Genomic DNA, 13,473 nt, shown 5'->3' with positions numbered 1-13,473 from the left:
AAGGTTCTTTATTAATATTTAGTCAGAATAGTTAAGTTCTTCATTCATTAAATAAAAGATTCTTTATTAATATTTAGTCAAAACTAAATATTAAACTCTAACAGTGATAAAATTAACTCTCATAAAATTAACTCTCTTGACTCTATATTTTGTCCTAATGATGAACCACTCTAATGGTTTGATAAAAAGATTTGGATGTGATTAGTAACGAATTATGTTCCAACACTCATAATATGAATCACAAAAACTTAAATTCAAAAAAACAAACAAGCAAACTATTAAACTTTAGAAAATTTGTTTTTATTCAAAAACAATTAATTGAAAATAGAAAATTACTTTAACAAACTAAGTATAATATACTCTACTTTTGTCCAGTATAAAAATACGATAAATTGATATTTTATTAATTTTATATTTCACATGGATAAATGTTAATTTATATATAATTATAGCTTTATAATGTAAATGTCAATGATCTTCTTTGACATTTGAAGTGACCGTAAGTTTAAAATAAATAGTTATAATATTTAACAACTATTATTAAACTTTTGAAAAAAGAAAGTCAAAAATTACTTTAACAAACTAAGTATAATATACTCTAATTTAGTCAAATATAAAAATATAATAAGTTGATATTTTTATTAATTCTATATTTCACATGAATCAATGTTAATTAACATTTATATATAGTTATAATTTTATAATGTTAAATGTCAATGATCTTCTGCACTTTGAAATTTGAAGTGACCATAAGCTTAAAATTAAATTGAATAAATACGAAAATAATTTATTATTACTTATTTCTAAAATTAAAAACAATACTCTTTATCCCATTCTCTTAGTGGAAGTTGGTAATTTGCATGAAATGTAAAACCTTAAAATGATTATTTTATACGAACTTTCATCATTACTTTAGAATCTTGCAAAACACATCGCTAATTTTTTTTTAACAATAAAATTTTAATAAATTGTTAAAATTTGGGTGCATTCAGGATAATAACTAATAACCCTCTTTTTATTAGTCCATGCCTTCCGCATAGCAGGGACTATAACAATCAATAGGTGTTGACTAGTATTAAATGGTTTTGATTAACTCATACATTCCCTACTTTAACCAATGTTTAAAAAAATACTCTGTCATACCAACTTTTATCCAAATTTTCAGTTTGTAATTTTTATTGTCAGGGAGACTCTATAATTTTGATAAACTTGAATTAAAGCTACTCTTTGGAGGTAGCATTACTCTGACACCATTTAATGTTTGTGTTGTCAAATTGCTTTATTAAGTTTCATAATTAAACTTAATAAAGTGTATAAATTCCAATTGAAATTCCATTTGAAACATTAAATTTCAAAATTAAAAATAAAGCGTATAAATTCCAATTAAAACTCCAATTGAAACATTAAAAATGGGAAAGAAGAAAAGAAAAAATATTTTATTACAAAATTGCACATAGCTAAAGTTTAATAATTTTCTATTAGCTTCATAACAAATTATACATAAAACTATTTTGAAAAGTTAAGTCAATGGAATACACAGCTATGAAAATCAAATGCATTTCTTTTTATTATATCATTTATAACACAATATTAAAATTGGTTTACAATGATATTTGTAATTATAATTTTATTTATAAAAATGTTAAATCTATTTAATTTGATACCAATTTTTAGCAGGGGCTTTCACAAAGCTTGCTACAGTGCTGCTATAGTGCCACGCACTATGTTTTTGTCGCGCTCTGTTGTCTTGGCCTTGCCGTGTCTCTTCGTTTGTCTTCACTAATCGACCTCTGGTGAACTTAGTGCAAACCTACTCGGATCTTTCACGCTCTGCGACCTTACACACGGCTTCCTCACCTTCTAACGGTCTGGCGTCCCTTCGAACCTTTGGCGAACCCCTAATGAACTTCGAGTGAAGATTATGAGACAACTACTACACAGCAACACAAATTAAAGCACACAGTACTCGGAAGCGGAAAATGAAATAACACTCTTTTATTGAATTTTCAGATATCGATTACACTTGATTTACAGTCTGTTCATACCAGAGATGGACTGTGTTCGCATTTACCAGACTGTTGCTACTCAATACTGAGATAGCTTACTGGAGGCTACCTGGCGATTACACAGACTCTGTCTTTGAACATATACTCAAAACACACATATAGACAGACACACTAACGATCTGGCCACTTTAGGTTCTCACCAGTGCTCTCACACTGATGTGCAGGCTTCTCAGATCACCTAAAGACTTGAGTTCTTCTCATGATGCAAGCAGATCAGACTTAATGTCCACAGTTGCAGAGCAGGAGAGGCTCTCGACTCTTAACTTCAAAAGACACAATAACTCTAACTCTCGATGCCCCGAATGAGCCTGACTCTCTTCGTTTTATAGGAAGAAGAGGGGACAAACATCCGACCATCGGACCAACAAGTTGAGTACGAAAGATTCTATCAATCATGGAGATGTGGTTCAATATCCACCAAAAGTCGGAGAAGTGCTCCGAGTCTCGTGACTAAAGAATCTTTTTCCTATTACAAGATTACAATCAATCCTACAGAAAGCATATTATCTACAATGTGGATGCCTTTTAACCAGTTAAGGCCCACAAGGAAACTAGCCATGAATAGTCCTCATGACTGGACAACATAATTACACAGTGGAGTTTTCTGGATAAACCCACGAAAACCTTTTTATGAAGAAGGACTAGCACTGTAGGATGATTCACCAAGAGTTGTGATTCTCGGGAACCTATTTCTGGGATAAATGAGGTCGTCCCATGCCTTTGTATAGATCCGCCGAACTATCATAGGTTTATTTAGCACATATTGATGCTTTATTTTAGTCATGACTAGCCATTCATCATGCCTAGCCATAAATTGTTGTAGTATATGGTGATCTGGATAATTCAGCAAATCACTTACTGTGGTACAAGGAATATGAAAACATTCAACGGCATTTCTGTGGAAGCATTTGTCGCATGACATCTGAAAATAACTTTCATAAAAGATTGGATCTATAGCAGTGCAATTTACTCCAAAATCTTTCCACCAGTCACCTAACCATCCTGAAAATTGATTTCTTTGCATGGTCCTAATTGATCCAAATTTTAATTTTGTATAATGGATTTCTTTCTTTCCATCAACATTTAGGAGATCCCACCATAATTTTTTGTAACCTGCAAAATTAAAGACAGTGTCAGGAAAAATAAGATTAGGATTATTTTGTGGCCATAAGATAGGAGAATTTCTGGTGATTGTCCAATCCGTGTTTCTGGTTCTGTTGATGACTAAATATCTGTGATAAATATTTCTTTGTCTTCCTCCTTCAGACCAGATTATTGCGATGTCATGGAAATTATTTTGTAATGCCTCTTCTGCTTGATGAGCTGCAGCCATACTGCTAGTATACACCATATCATGGATCCAATAATTTCCTTTGGGAAATACTCTTCTTTCAGGCACTAGGTGTAAAATATTTGTATGTGGCTGTAGATCTGCATCTAAGACTTTTGTTTGTCTTAGCTACCAGGTTGGCTTCCAGTTTTTCTTGTATTCTTCCCATCTTTGGTCCTCTCTGATAGTTCTAAGAACTTCTTGTTGATTATCTGGGTCCCATTCAGTAACAATAACAAAAACATGTTCTTGTTCTTGTGACTGGGTTTGTATGTATTCTCGGTTGAGAAAATCAGGTAGACAGTTGTCTTCTCCTTTGATGTGTTCCACTTCGAAATCAAAATTGGCAAAAAGGGCTTGCCATCTGGTGAATTTGGCTTCTCCAGGCTTCTTGATATCTTTATTAAGCACCTTCTTAAGGGCAGACGCATCTGTCCTGAGAAGAAATGGTTTATTGACCAGATGGATCTTGAATTTGTTGATGCTATTCCATGTTGCTTTCACCTCTTTTTCTATAGTAGAATATCTTTTCTCAGTGGGGTTCCATGTTCCTGAAGCGAACTGGATAACCTGTTCTTCATTATCTTTTTTTTGTTTTAATATACCCCCCCAATCCGATGTTGCTGGCTATAAGCCGCATCATCAGATATATACAGTATGGGAAGGTCTCTGACCTTGGCTTTAATCTTTTGAACTGCTCTAGTATGGAGTGGAGTCCAAGGTTCAGGATTTTTGCGCAGCCTCTGATTTAATAAGCTTCTGTCCTTGGCGCAGTCTTGGTAGAAATTACTTATGTAATTTAAACAACTAAGAAATCTTTGTAGCTGCGTCTTGTCTGTAATGATGTCTGGAAATTTGTTAGAGAATTCCAAAGCATGTTTTTGCAAGGAGATTTGGCCATTGAATATAGTATGGCCAAGAAATTTAATGGAAGTCTGAAAGACTTCGATTTTTTTTTCTTAATACAAGACCATTCCTCTTTATTGTATTTACAAAGGTCTGTATATGTTTAAAATGATCTTGCAAATTTTTTGAAAAAATAAGTATATCATCTATATACACAATCAGCCAATCGAAGAAGGGTTTAAATATAGAGTCCATCACCTTCTGGAACTTGGATGGTGCATGCTTTAGGCCGAAAGGCATCACATTCCATTCATAATGTCTGGCTGGGACACTGAAAGTTGTTTTGAATTTATCCTTCTCTGATATAGCAACTTGCCAAAATCCTGATTTCAGATCGAACTTGGAAAATATTTTTGCTCCTGCTATTCTGCTTATCAGATCTCCTTTGTGGGGAATCGGATATGTATTATCTGCTAGTACTGAGTTCAAAGGCTTATAATTGATGACTAGCCTTGGGATGCCTCTGATTTGTTCTGCTCTTTTATTTACATAGAACCCATAACAATTCCACGGGCTCTCTGATTCTCTGATCAATTTCTTACTCAACAGATTCTTGATTTCTTTTTCGCAGAGCTCACAATATTCCTTGTTCATCGGAATTGCCTTACTTTTACATGGCTTACCTGTATATTCTGTTTTATAGGGCAATTCAACACAATATTGCTTTCTGTGCCAAAAAGCATTTGGATCTTCTGCACAACATTCTTTCTCTATTTGTGCCTTTAATTCTGAAATCTTCTTTTGTATTGTTGGTAAGCTTAGCTGTTGTGAGATATGAATGGTGGATTTCAGATCTTTTAGATCTGTTAGCTTTGATTCAGCTTTCTTTAGCTCTTCCATAGTCTGAACCATTGTCGAGACTCGTGGAGCTGAGACATATGGTAATTTAATTTTTCTTGGGCCATTCGAGGAGGTAGGAAGAGTAATAAAATATCCACCCTTATTCTTTTTTGTTCTAAATGAACCATGTGGTTCAACAACAGCTAAAAATATGTTACCTAAAATACAATCAACAGGGATGTCAGCAACTGCAAATTTTAATTTTATGCAGTGATTATCAAAGCAGATAGATGCCTTGGGAATTTCATACTTCAGCGTTTTACTTCCCAAGCCAATAACTTTTCTTTCTGTTGTCATCCAATATTTAGCAAGGATCACTTTTGTATTTAGAATATTTACGTCTACTCCAAAATCAATAAGAGCAGTGAAATTGAACATTTGTCCCTATATGCAAATATTTATTTGTACATGATGTTGTTGGTATTCGATGGCGAGTATCCTCATTTCCTAAAAACCTGAAGCAGTATCTTTTCTTCCTTCATAAATATGTACATTTGGCTTGTAAAATTCTTCTGTATCATATTCTTTTATAGAATCTGCTTCATCAATGGATTTGCCTTTTTCTAATCTCACAATCTGAGATTTAAGAATAGAAATTTCAGATTTGAGATTGTGAATTTCATGACTTACCTCCCCCAAGGTAAGCGCGCGAACCTTATCCTGTTGTTGATGCCTTTGGAATGATTTTGCATTCTTTTCATAAGAGGCGTCAATGAAGAGTGGCTTCTTTGAAGAACTTCTGTTGGAAGATTTCATTTGGTCCATGAAGGCTTCCATAAGGCGATTCTTCATTTCTCCTTCTTCCATAGCTCTTATTTGGGACAAGATTTTTATCTCATCTTCTTCTGTCTATGCCATAAGAATTTTCTCTTTGTATTTCTGTGGCTGTATATCTTCATCAGAAGATTCATTAGAAATTTCAGATTCAGAAGAGAAAATACATTTACAATTTTCAGAATCTGAACAATCACAAGCATTTGCATGAAAATTTAATTCTGTTAAACATACATGGACAGCAAACAATGTGAAAGATAAATCAGTGAGTGCATATTTTTATTAACATCAGATATACATTTATAGTACAATGTGTGACTCTTGGGTTTCAGATCCCAAGGTCTCTTGGACTGCTTAGTCTTTTCGGCTTCCACACTAACCCTTTAGGATTAGGTGTCCAACATTCCCCCCCTTAATCCGAAGGGTTATGTATGAGTCCAAGAAAAGAGCTGTAATACAAAATGTGCAAAAATGCATGGCAGCACTAGGCTGAATGTGCTCTATGAAATGTTGGTAAAAAAGGGCGGTGGTTTAAGGATGACCACCAACACTGGAACGCTTAGTGCAGTTCCCGGAACTCTTCCAAAACTGGCAAGAAACTGAAGTTTTCTGCTAGAGGAAGTGTTCTCAATCTGTGATGGTTTAAGGATGACCAACAACTCTGGAATGCTTAATGCAATTCCTGAACTCTTCCAAATCTGGCAAGAAGCTGGTGTCTTCTGCTAGAGGAAGTGTTCTCAATCTGTGATGGTTTAAGGATGACCAACAACTCTACAATTCCTGGAATTCTTCCAAAACTGGCAAGAAGCTGGAGTCTTCTGCTAGAGGAAGTGTCCCAGATTGCCAACTGAAGGCATGTTCAGGCATCTTTGTCTCTGGCTACAACTCTGAAACTGGTGTGGCAGGTTGTGGCTCAGGCTCGCTTGATGTGGCTTTGAAGCTTGTAGATGACCATCATTTCCCCCCCTGTCAGATACAAGGTGAGAAGATGGAGAAAACTCAACTGCAAGACTGTTCAATATTCTGGAACAAGTTCTGACATGTGTTTGGAATATCTTCTTGGCTGTTGATGCCCATTGTCAAGAAGCGATCCATCCTAGATGAATCTTTGTTCTTGCAGGACGTTTGTTTTTGAAGCATCTGTTTGAAGAATGACTGGTTTTATGACAGTGCTTACATGGATGAAGATCAAAACAGTGATCTTTCAAATGGCCAACTCGATCACAGTGTTGGCATTTTACAATCTGTTGTTGTTGTTGCTGCGGTGGAAGAGGAGTAGAATATGGAACAGCTGAAGGTGAGCTATCATGAGGAGCAGGTGAACTGTCATAAATGAATCCAGCACTCTGAAACTGAATGGGCTTGGCATAGTCTGGAATATGAAAGGACAAGTCCTTGTCATATCCAAGACCAGTTCTGTGCTTGTTGTGGACAAGCTGTTCCCAAGGTCTGATGATGGGCTTGGGAAGTGCAGACTGAGTTTCAACATCTGCATGTAAATCTGTTGTTGTATTAGGCACAAAATTTGCAACATTAGTGTCTTGTTGTTTATGGGAGTCTGTTTCAATTTTTTGAACAGAAACAGGTTCAGAATGATGACTCCACTGCTGTAATTCTTCCTACTGTAGCTTTGTCTCAAGCTGCAAAAACTCAATATCTTCTTGTACATTATACAAACAGGTTCTAATATCAACCAGAGAAACTTTGCTTATTTTCACTGTATCATGATCTGAGGAATGTATGAGAGTTTTTAAGAACTCTAATATTTCAGTAATTTGAGTCATTTCTTTATATCTTTACTAAACAGAAAAAATATATCTAGATGCAAAAGTTCAGCAAATCTCTCTCTGAAAATTAGCCCAAGCAGAACAAAAGCTTCTTCCTTCCCTTCAAATTTACAAAATCAATAGGTTTTCTCTGTCAACAGCAAAACTCTTCACATGGCAGCCAAAGTTTAACCCAGACCACTCTACCGAACAATACACGAATGGGTCACTAGAGATAAAGATAAGATCGCGCAGCAATGAGTGGAGTGGAAATAGAGATGGATCGCGCATATCAATTGCCTTCTTAAAAGAATCCCAAACTCATCCCACACATTCAATGCCAATTGCAGTGCAGAGAAACGCATTAAAAAATTGTGTAACACCAACAGGTTCAAACAGGGCCCGCCTGTTATCTCGATGGGACATGATGCCCCCTCATCCTCTCTGCAACAGCGCACCACATTAAAAAGAATTTATATAAAAAGTGGCTACGGACATGGATCTACCGCTTCCACTTCTCCTCCACTCTCCATGAATTTTGTCGTTTTGGAAAAGAGTTTTGCCCAGATACTTACAGCTCATTAACCATTCTTGGACAGACTTCCCTTTCGACCCAGAAACAAAACACGCACACAAAAATTTATACCAGGAGTTGCTACTTTTGGACTGGGCACATGGCAACTTTTCAGATGCCTGAAGAAGATGGAGCTGATTGAACACAGACAAAAAAAGGCTGGAGCAAGATCCCGTTCTTGTAACTAGTGTGTTGCCAGAAGCTTCCGATAGCCAATCAAAGGAAAAAATAAGCTCTTTAGAGTTCAGGAAGGTGGTCTGTGAAGGGGTTTATGATGAAAGTAAATCAATTTATATTGGTCCTCGTTCAAGGAGTGTCTCTGGCGTTACAGAGAATGGGTATTATGTCGTGACACCACTAATGCCTGTGCAACAGAATGGAAGATACCTGTACTGGTTAATCGAGGATGGGTTCCATGCAGTTGGCGAAATAAATCTTCTGAAAACTCACTTAAAGCCACGTCACATGAGAATATGATCTCATCAGAGAAGGATAAATCTAAAGGAGGCCCTTGGTGGAAATTTTGGTTAAAAGAACCTGCTAATGTGAAGGTATGCTCTCTCTGCTGCAACAACTTTCATGGCTAAAAAGAGATTGCAGAAGAAGAAAGTCGATGGACTGGCCTGTGACGCCTTTTATCTATTGCTTAACAAGACTTGCAGGTATGTCAGAGGCAGCGGCAGAGAGGGGCAGCGAATTGCCTGAATAAAACGCATGACAGAGGCAGCGTATTCAGGCCAGAGAGCACAGAGGCAGAGGCAGGAGTTACAGCTAATTTAAGGGACTGGGACCTGAGCTCTGATACCATGTCAGGCCAGGGTAACTCCAGCAATTCATGAGCGCAAGACAAGACTTTTCAAAAGCTCTGGAACATCCAATGGTGCCACATCCTTCACATCTTGGGAATCTGTTGGAGTCGCCTTCAGACTCCTCTTCAAATTTTCACGAACTCCGCCGGCTTGATATTGTCGAAAAACTCGGAAGCCGACTGATTGCTTTTACAGCTTCATCTTTTCTTTTGTTATTTGTCTAAGTTCTTTTTCAAGCTCTCTGGCCTCCTCAGGAAGCTGTGCATGCCTCAATCTCACTCGAGAACCAGCCTCATCAATCAGATCAATTGCTTTGTCAGGAAGGAAACGATCACTGATATATTGATACGACAACTTTGCAGTAGCCACCAAAGACTCATCAGTATAACGAAGCTTGTGATGAATCTCATATCGCCCACGAAACTTTCATGCCATATTTTCTTTCAGGCGAAACATTCTGCTAATTCAGAACTGACACAGGCTGTTTTGCTACCAGATATCGAATTAATCTCCAATGGGGGGTCCCGCATTTGATTGCTTGAGAAATCCTCTGGGTGCCGTAAGATTCATGTTTGATAAAGCCGTCTCCGCAGGGGCTGATCCCTCTAAGCTTGGAATCTGCTTGTCGATGTTCTTGGCAATAACAAGATGTTTGATGCAATGTGGGATGCAGCAAAATCCATGAAGGCCGATGGGATTCTCTCCCGCTCAGGAAAAAACTGATGCGCAGATAATGGGCAGCGATACATTCAAAGATTCATGCTCAGAGGGACAGTAGGAGAATGCTCAGGAAAAAACTGATGCGCAGATAATGGGCAGCGATACATTCAAAGATTCATGCTCAGAGGGACAGTAGGAGAACGCTCAGGAAAAAACTGATGCGCAGATAATGGGCAGCGATACATTCAAAGATTCATGCTCAGAGGGACAGTAGGAGAACGCTCAGGAAAAAACTGATGCGCAGATAATGGGCAGCGATACATTCAAAGATTCATGCTCAGAGGGACAGTAGGAGAACGCTCAGGAAAAAACTGATGCGCAGATAATGGCAGAGGCGCTCAGGACAGAGGGCGATAGACTCAGCAGTGGCAGCGCTATGTCAGGCATATGCGCAGAGAATATTGTGGACAGATGCGTTTATGCAGACAAAGGGCCAGGACTGCCATGCACATAACAGGCCACAGAAACACAAGTGGCTCTGATACCATGTTAAACACACATGGACAGCAAACAATGTGAAAGATAAATCAGTGAGTGCATATTTTTATTAACATCAGATATACATTTATAGTACAATGTGTGACTCTTGGGTTTCAGATCCCAAGGTCTCTTGGACTGCTTAGTCTTTTCGGCTTCCACACTAACCCTTTAGGATTAGGTGTCCAACAAATTCTTCAACTTCTTCTTCTGAAGTATATACAAAACTAGAATTAGAACTTTCACCGGATGAGTCAAGCAACTGTTGCTGCTGAATCTGGGGGTGTTCTTTGATCACCATATTGGGGCAATGATCAGTTTTATGATTTCTAGACCCACATCTCATGCAAAGATACTGAGCCTCTATTTTTGGAGTTTTTAATTTTTTATTTTGAGGCTGAAATTTCTTGCCTCGATTTCTTTTTTATTCTTCACCTACTGGACAGTTATTTGCAGTATGTCCATTTTTGCCACACAACCAACATGTCAATTTATTCCATTTTTCTTGCTTGGCACTATGCAGGTGAATGTCAGATGGTTTATAATAATGTGTCTTAGGGACATATTTGTAATATCCCTTCCTTTTATGTTGTCGAAAAGATCGGCCTTTCTTCTTAAAGTCTTTTCTGGTTGATTCTTTCTTGGCTCGTTTCTTGAATTTTCTCCTTTTTACTAATGGATCATCAAGAGATAACCCATACTTGTTGCACAATGATTTGCTGTCGGGGAATCTGGACAAATTTTCTAGAGACTTATTAACTTTTGAGCTTGTAACAATGTAAACTTTGAAACGGGAACTGATACTGTTACCCGTTTCGTAGAGATGCAAAAAAATGACCTGATTTTGAAAAGGGGTGATGCAGAATACACATGTTTTTTTTAGAGCATAGTTTTTGGCACTTTAATTTTTTTCATGTGCATTACGTTTTAGAATGGTAGTGATTTTCATGCTGATTTTAAAAAGTGTGTATTCTGCATCACACCCTTTTTTTAAAAGACCTATTTTTTGACTTTAAATTTTCTAGTGTATGAAATGTAAATAATTATTTTCTAAATTTGATAGTTTTTGAAGTGGTCATTTTATTCATATTTTCTTGTTTTCTATCTTAATTTTAATTTTTTTTTGTAGTGGGGTTTTTATTGTTTTTCATTTTTAAATTAGAAAGTCGATAGTTTGAATTTTAGATAATCTACATATTTATACATCTTTAGTTAATTTTTCAATCCACATGAAATAATTGTTTCTAAAAAGCAATATTTTTTAACAATGGACATAAAAATAACCATTTTTAACATAAATATAACAAAAAAACTAAACGTTTTGATAATTTTTTGCTAGAATTAACATGTCAAAATCACAATTTTTATACAAAAATATTAACTAAAAATGGTCAAATAATAGTTTTTTTTATGAATTTCATGTCAAAAAAATAATAATAATCACTTTTTTCTCAAAAAATAATAATTAACTTAAAAATCAATGCGAAAATCACAAATTACAAATATTGAACACATAACAACTTTAATTGATTGATTATTCTTTTCATAAAATGTCAGAGTCAAAACATTGCAAAGCTTGATATCCAGGTATAACTTAAATTTAATCAACAATGTCACGTAATCCAAACTCTTCGTCCTCTAGAGTTTCATCATTGTCTTCTTCCACAATATTTTCTGCTTCCTTTTGCGCATTTTCCTCTTCTAATGGGTCTTTGATGTCTGCGAATCTCCCAATATATGTCTTTCCAAACATTCCATGTAATGGTGGTTGGGGTTCCTTTGCCTTTTTTGCCACACGTGATTCACTAAAGTCCCCTTTTTTCAACCCAATTTCTTGCATTGCATCTAGAAGAAATTGAAGAGCATTAATTCTTTGCTGAATGAAATTGCATTGTAATGGATCTTTCTCAATTGCAATGCAATTTCTTCCTTTTTGAAGGCAGCATGCTAGTGTTGTACCTAATTATCAAGCACAAAAAAAATAATGAACTAAATTAGTACAATGACATATTAATTCAAAAAAGAACATATTGAAATTCAATTCCATGTGGCAAAACTTACCTGAGCCAGAAAATAAATCCAGAACCCAATCTCCTTCATTTGAACATATGTCTATAAGATAGTTAATCAATAATTGTGGTTTTTGATAAATGTTAACTATCTCTCCTTTCGTTTCTTTGTCTTCATATGTTAGTTTTCTCACAACAGCATCATAAGTCAGTATTTGGCTATGACTCTTTCTATCCACCCGATTAAAAATCATAGACATATGGCTATCATCTTTTGCCCAACTATCAATATGAATGGACTCACAGTCATTTATAAATTGTTGATCTTCATTGTTAAGAAGATTTGACTTTTGCCTGTAACATGAAATAGTAAAAGTTCAGTTAACTTGTACATAAATGAATTTTTCAACATTAATCAAATATACCTTTTAAACGTCTTACCATGTAAGCTGCATCCTTGAATTTGTTTTCCCCTTGAAGCTTGATAATATCATTGCCAATTGTGTGTCTGAATGAAATGTCACAAATCTCCATAATGGTGATGACGTCACTTCTACAAATCCCGCAACCACTTTATTAAAAGCTTGATAAGTATAAGGGTCACTATCATAGTAAATGTTTGGAATATTGAAACCATGGGGAATATCCGCAATAACTAGGGCATAATCCCTTTTTGGTATGAGTTTAGCAATGTCTTCACAGTCGCCTTGTATTACTTGATATTGAATAGTGTCTAGCCCATTCCAAATGAAATGATTAAGAGTTGGATCAAGTTCAACATTCTTAATACGTTGCTTCCTCAGTCTTTCAATCTTTATTTTTTCAATAAAAGTCTTGAAACTGTCTGGTGCTCCATTATCTTCTTTCCTCATCTTTTATCAAATAAACAAAAATATGTGTAAGTTTTAAATTAAAAATAGTACACAGATGAATAAAACTGAATGTATAAATCAAGATACCTTTTTAAATGCAAGATAAAAAGCTTTTAATGTTGATGTAGAACTTGAATCTGGATAGTTGCGTACAACATCATCCCAACTATCTTCATTCAACAATCTAACCATTTGTTCCTGAATTTTCATGTAAACTTTGTGACCGCAAATATAAAGTAAGAAAAAGTTAATATAATGATATGTATAACAAATACTACCAAGAACAACATGTTTTATTTAAAAGATAACTATAATCCTAGAAATAAGTAA

At 35.7% G+C, this 13,473-nt stretch overlaps 1 protein-coding gene across 1 annotated transcript; it reads right to left on the bottom strand.

Moving 5' to 3' along the window:
• Positions 1 to 11,796: 11,796 nt before the first annotated feature.
• LOC149198122 (uncharacterized) lies at positions 11,797 to 13,070 on the bottom strand. The gene is made up of 2 exons (XM_089404069.1): positions 12,324 to 13,070; positions 11,797 to 12,221 (listed from the first exon to the last, which is right to left on the bottom strand). Exons 1-2 carry the CDS (start codon positions 12,529 to 12,531, stop codon positions 11,863 to 11,865), a joined length of 567 nt encoding a protein of 188 aa, XP_089260195.1. The 5' UTR covers positions 12,532 to 13,070; the 3' UTR covers positions 11,797 to 11,862.
• Positions 13,071 to 13,473: the final 403 nt, after the last annotated feature.

This window comes from Pinus tabuliformis, chromosome 2_2 (genome assembly GCF_031772625.1).
Source record: "Pinus tabuliformis cultivar Carrire ecotype Pingquan chromosome 2_2, CPIR1, whole genome shotgun sequence".
NCBI classification, from domain to species: domain Eukaryota; kingdom Viridiplantae; phylum Streptophyta; class Pinopsida; order Pinales; family Pinaceae; genus Pinus; species Pinus tabuliformis.
This window is presented reverse-complemented; position numbering and strand designations above follow the sequence as displayed.

Coding starts and splice junctions, on each gene's coding strand:
- LOC149198122 (XM_089404069.1), bottom strand. CDS start 12,531: ATGTCTATGATTTTTAATCGGGTGGATAGAAAGAGTCATAGCCAAATA. Junction 12,222..12,323: donor GGATTTATTTTCTGGCTCAG/GTAAGTTTTGCC, acceptor CTTGATAATTAG/GTACAACACTAGCATGCTGC.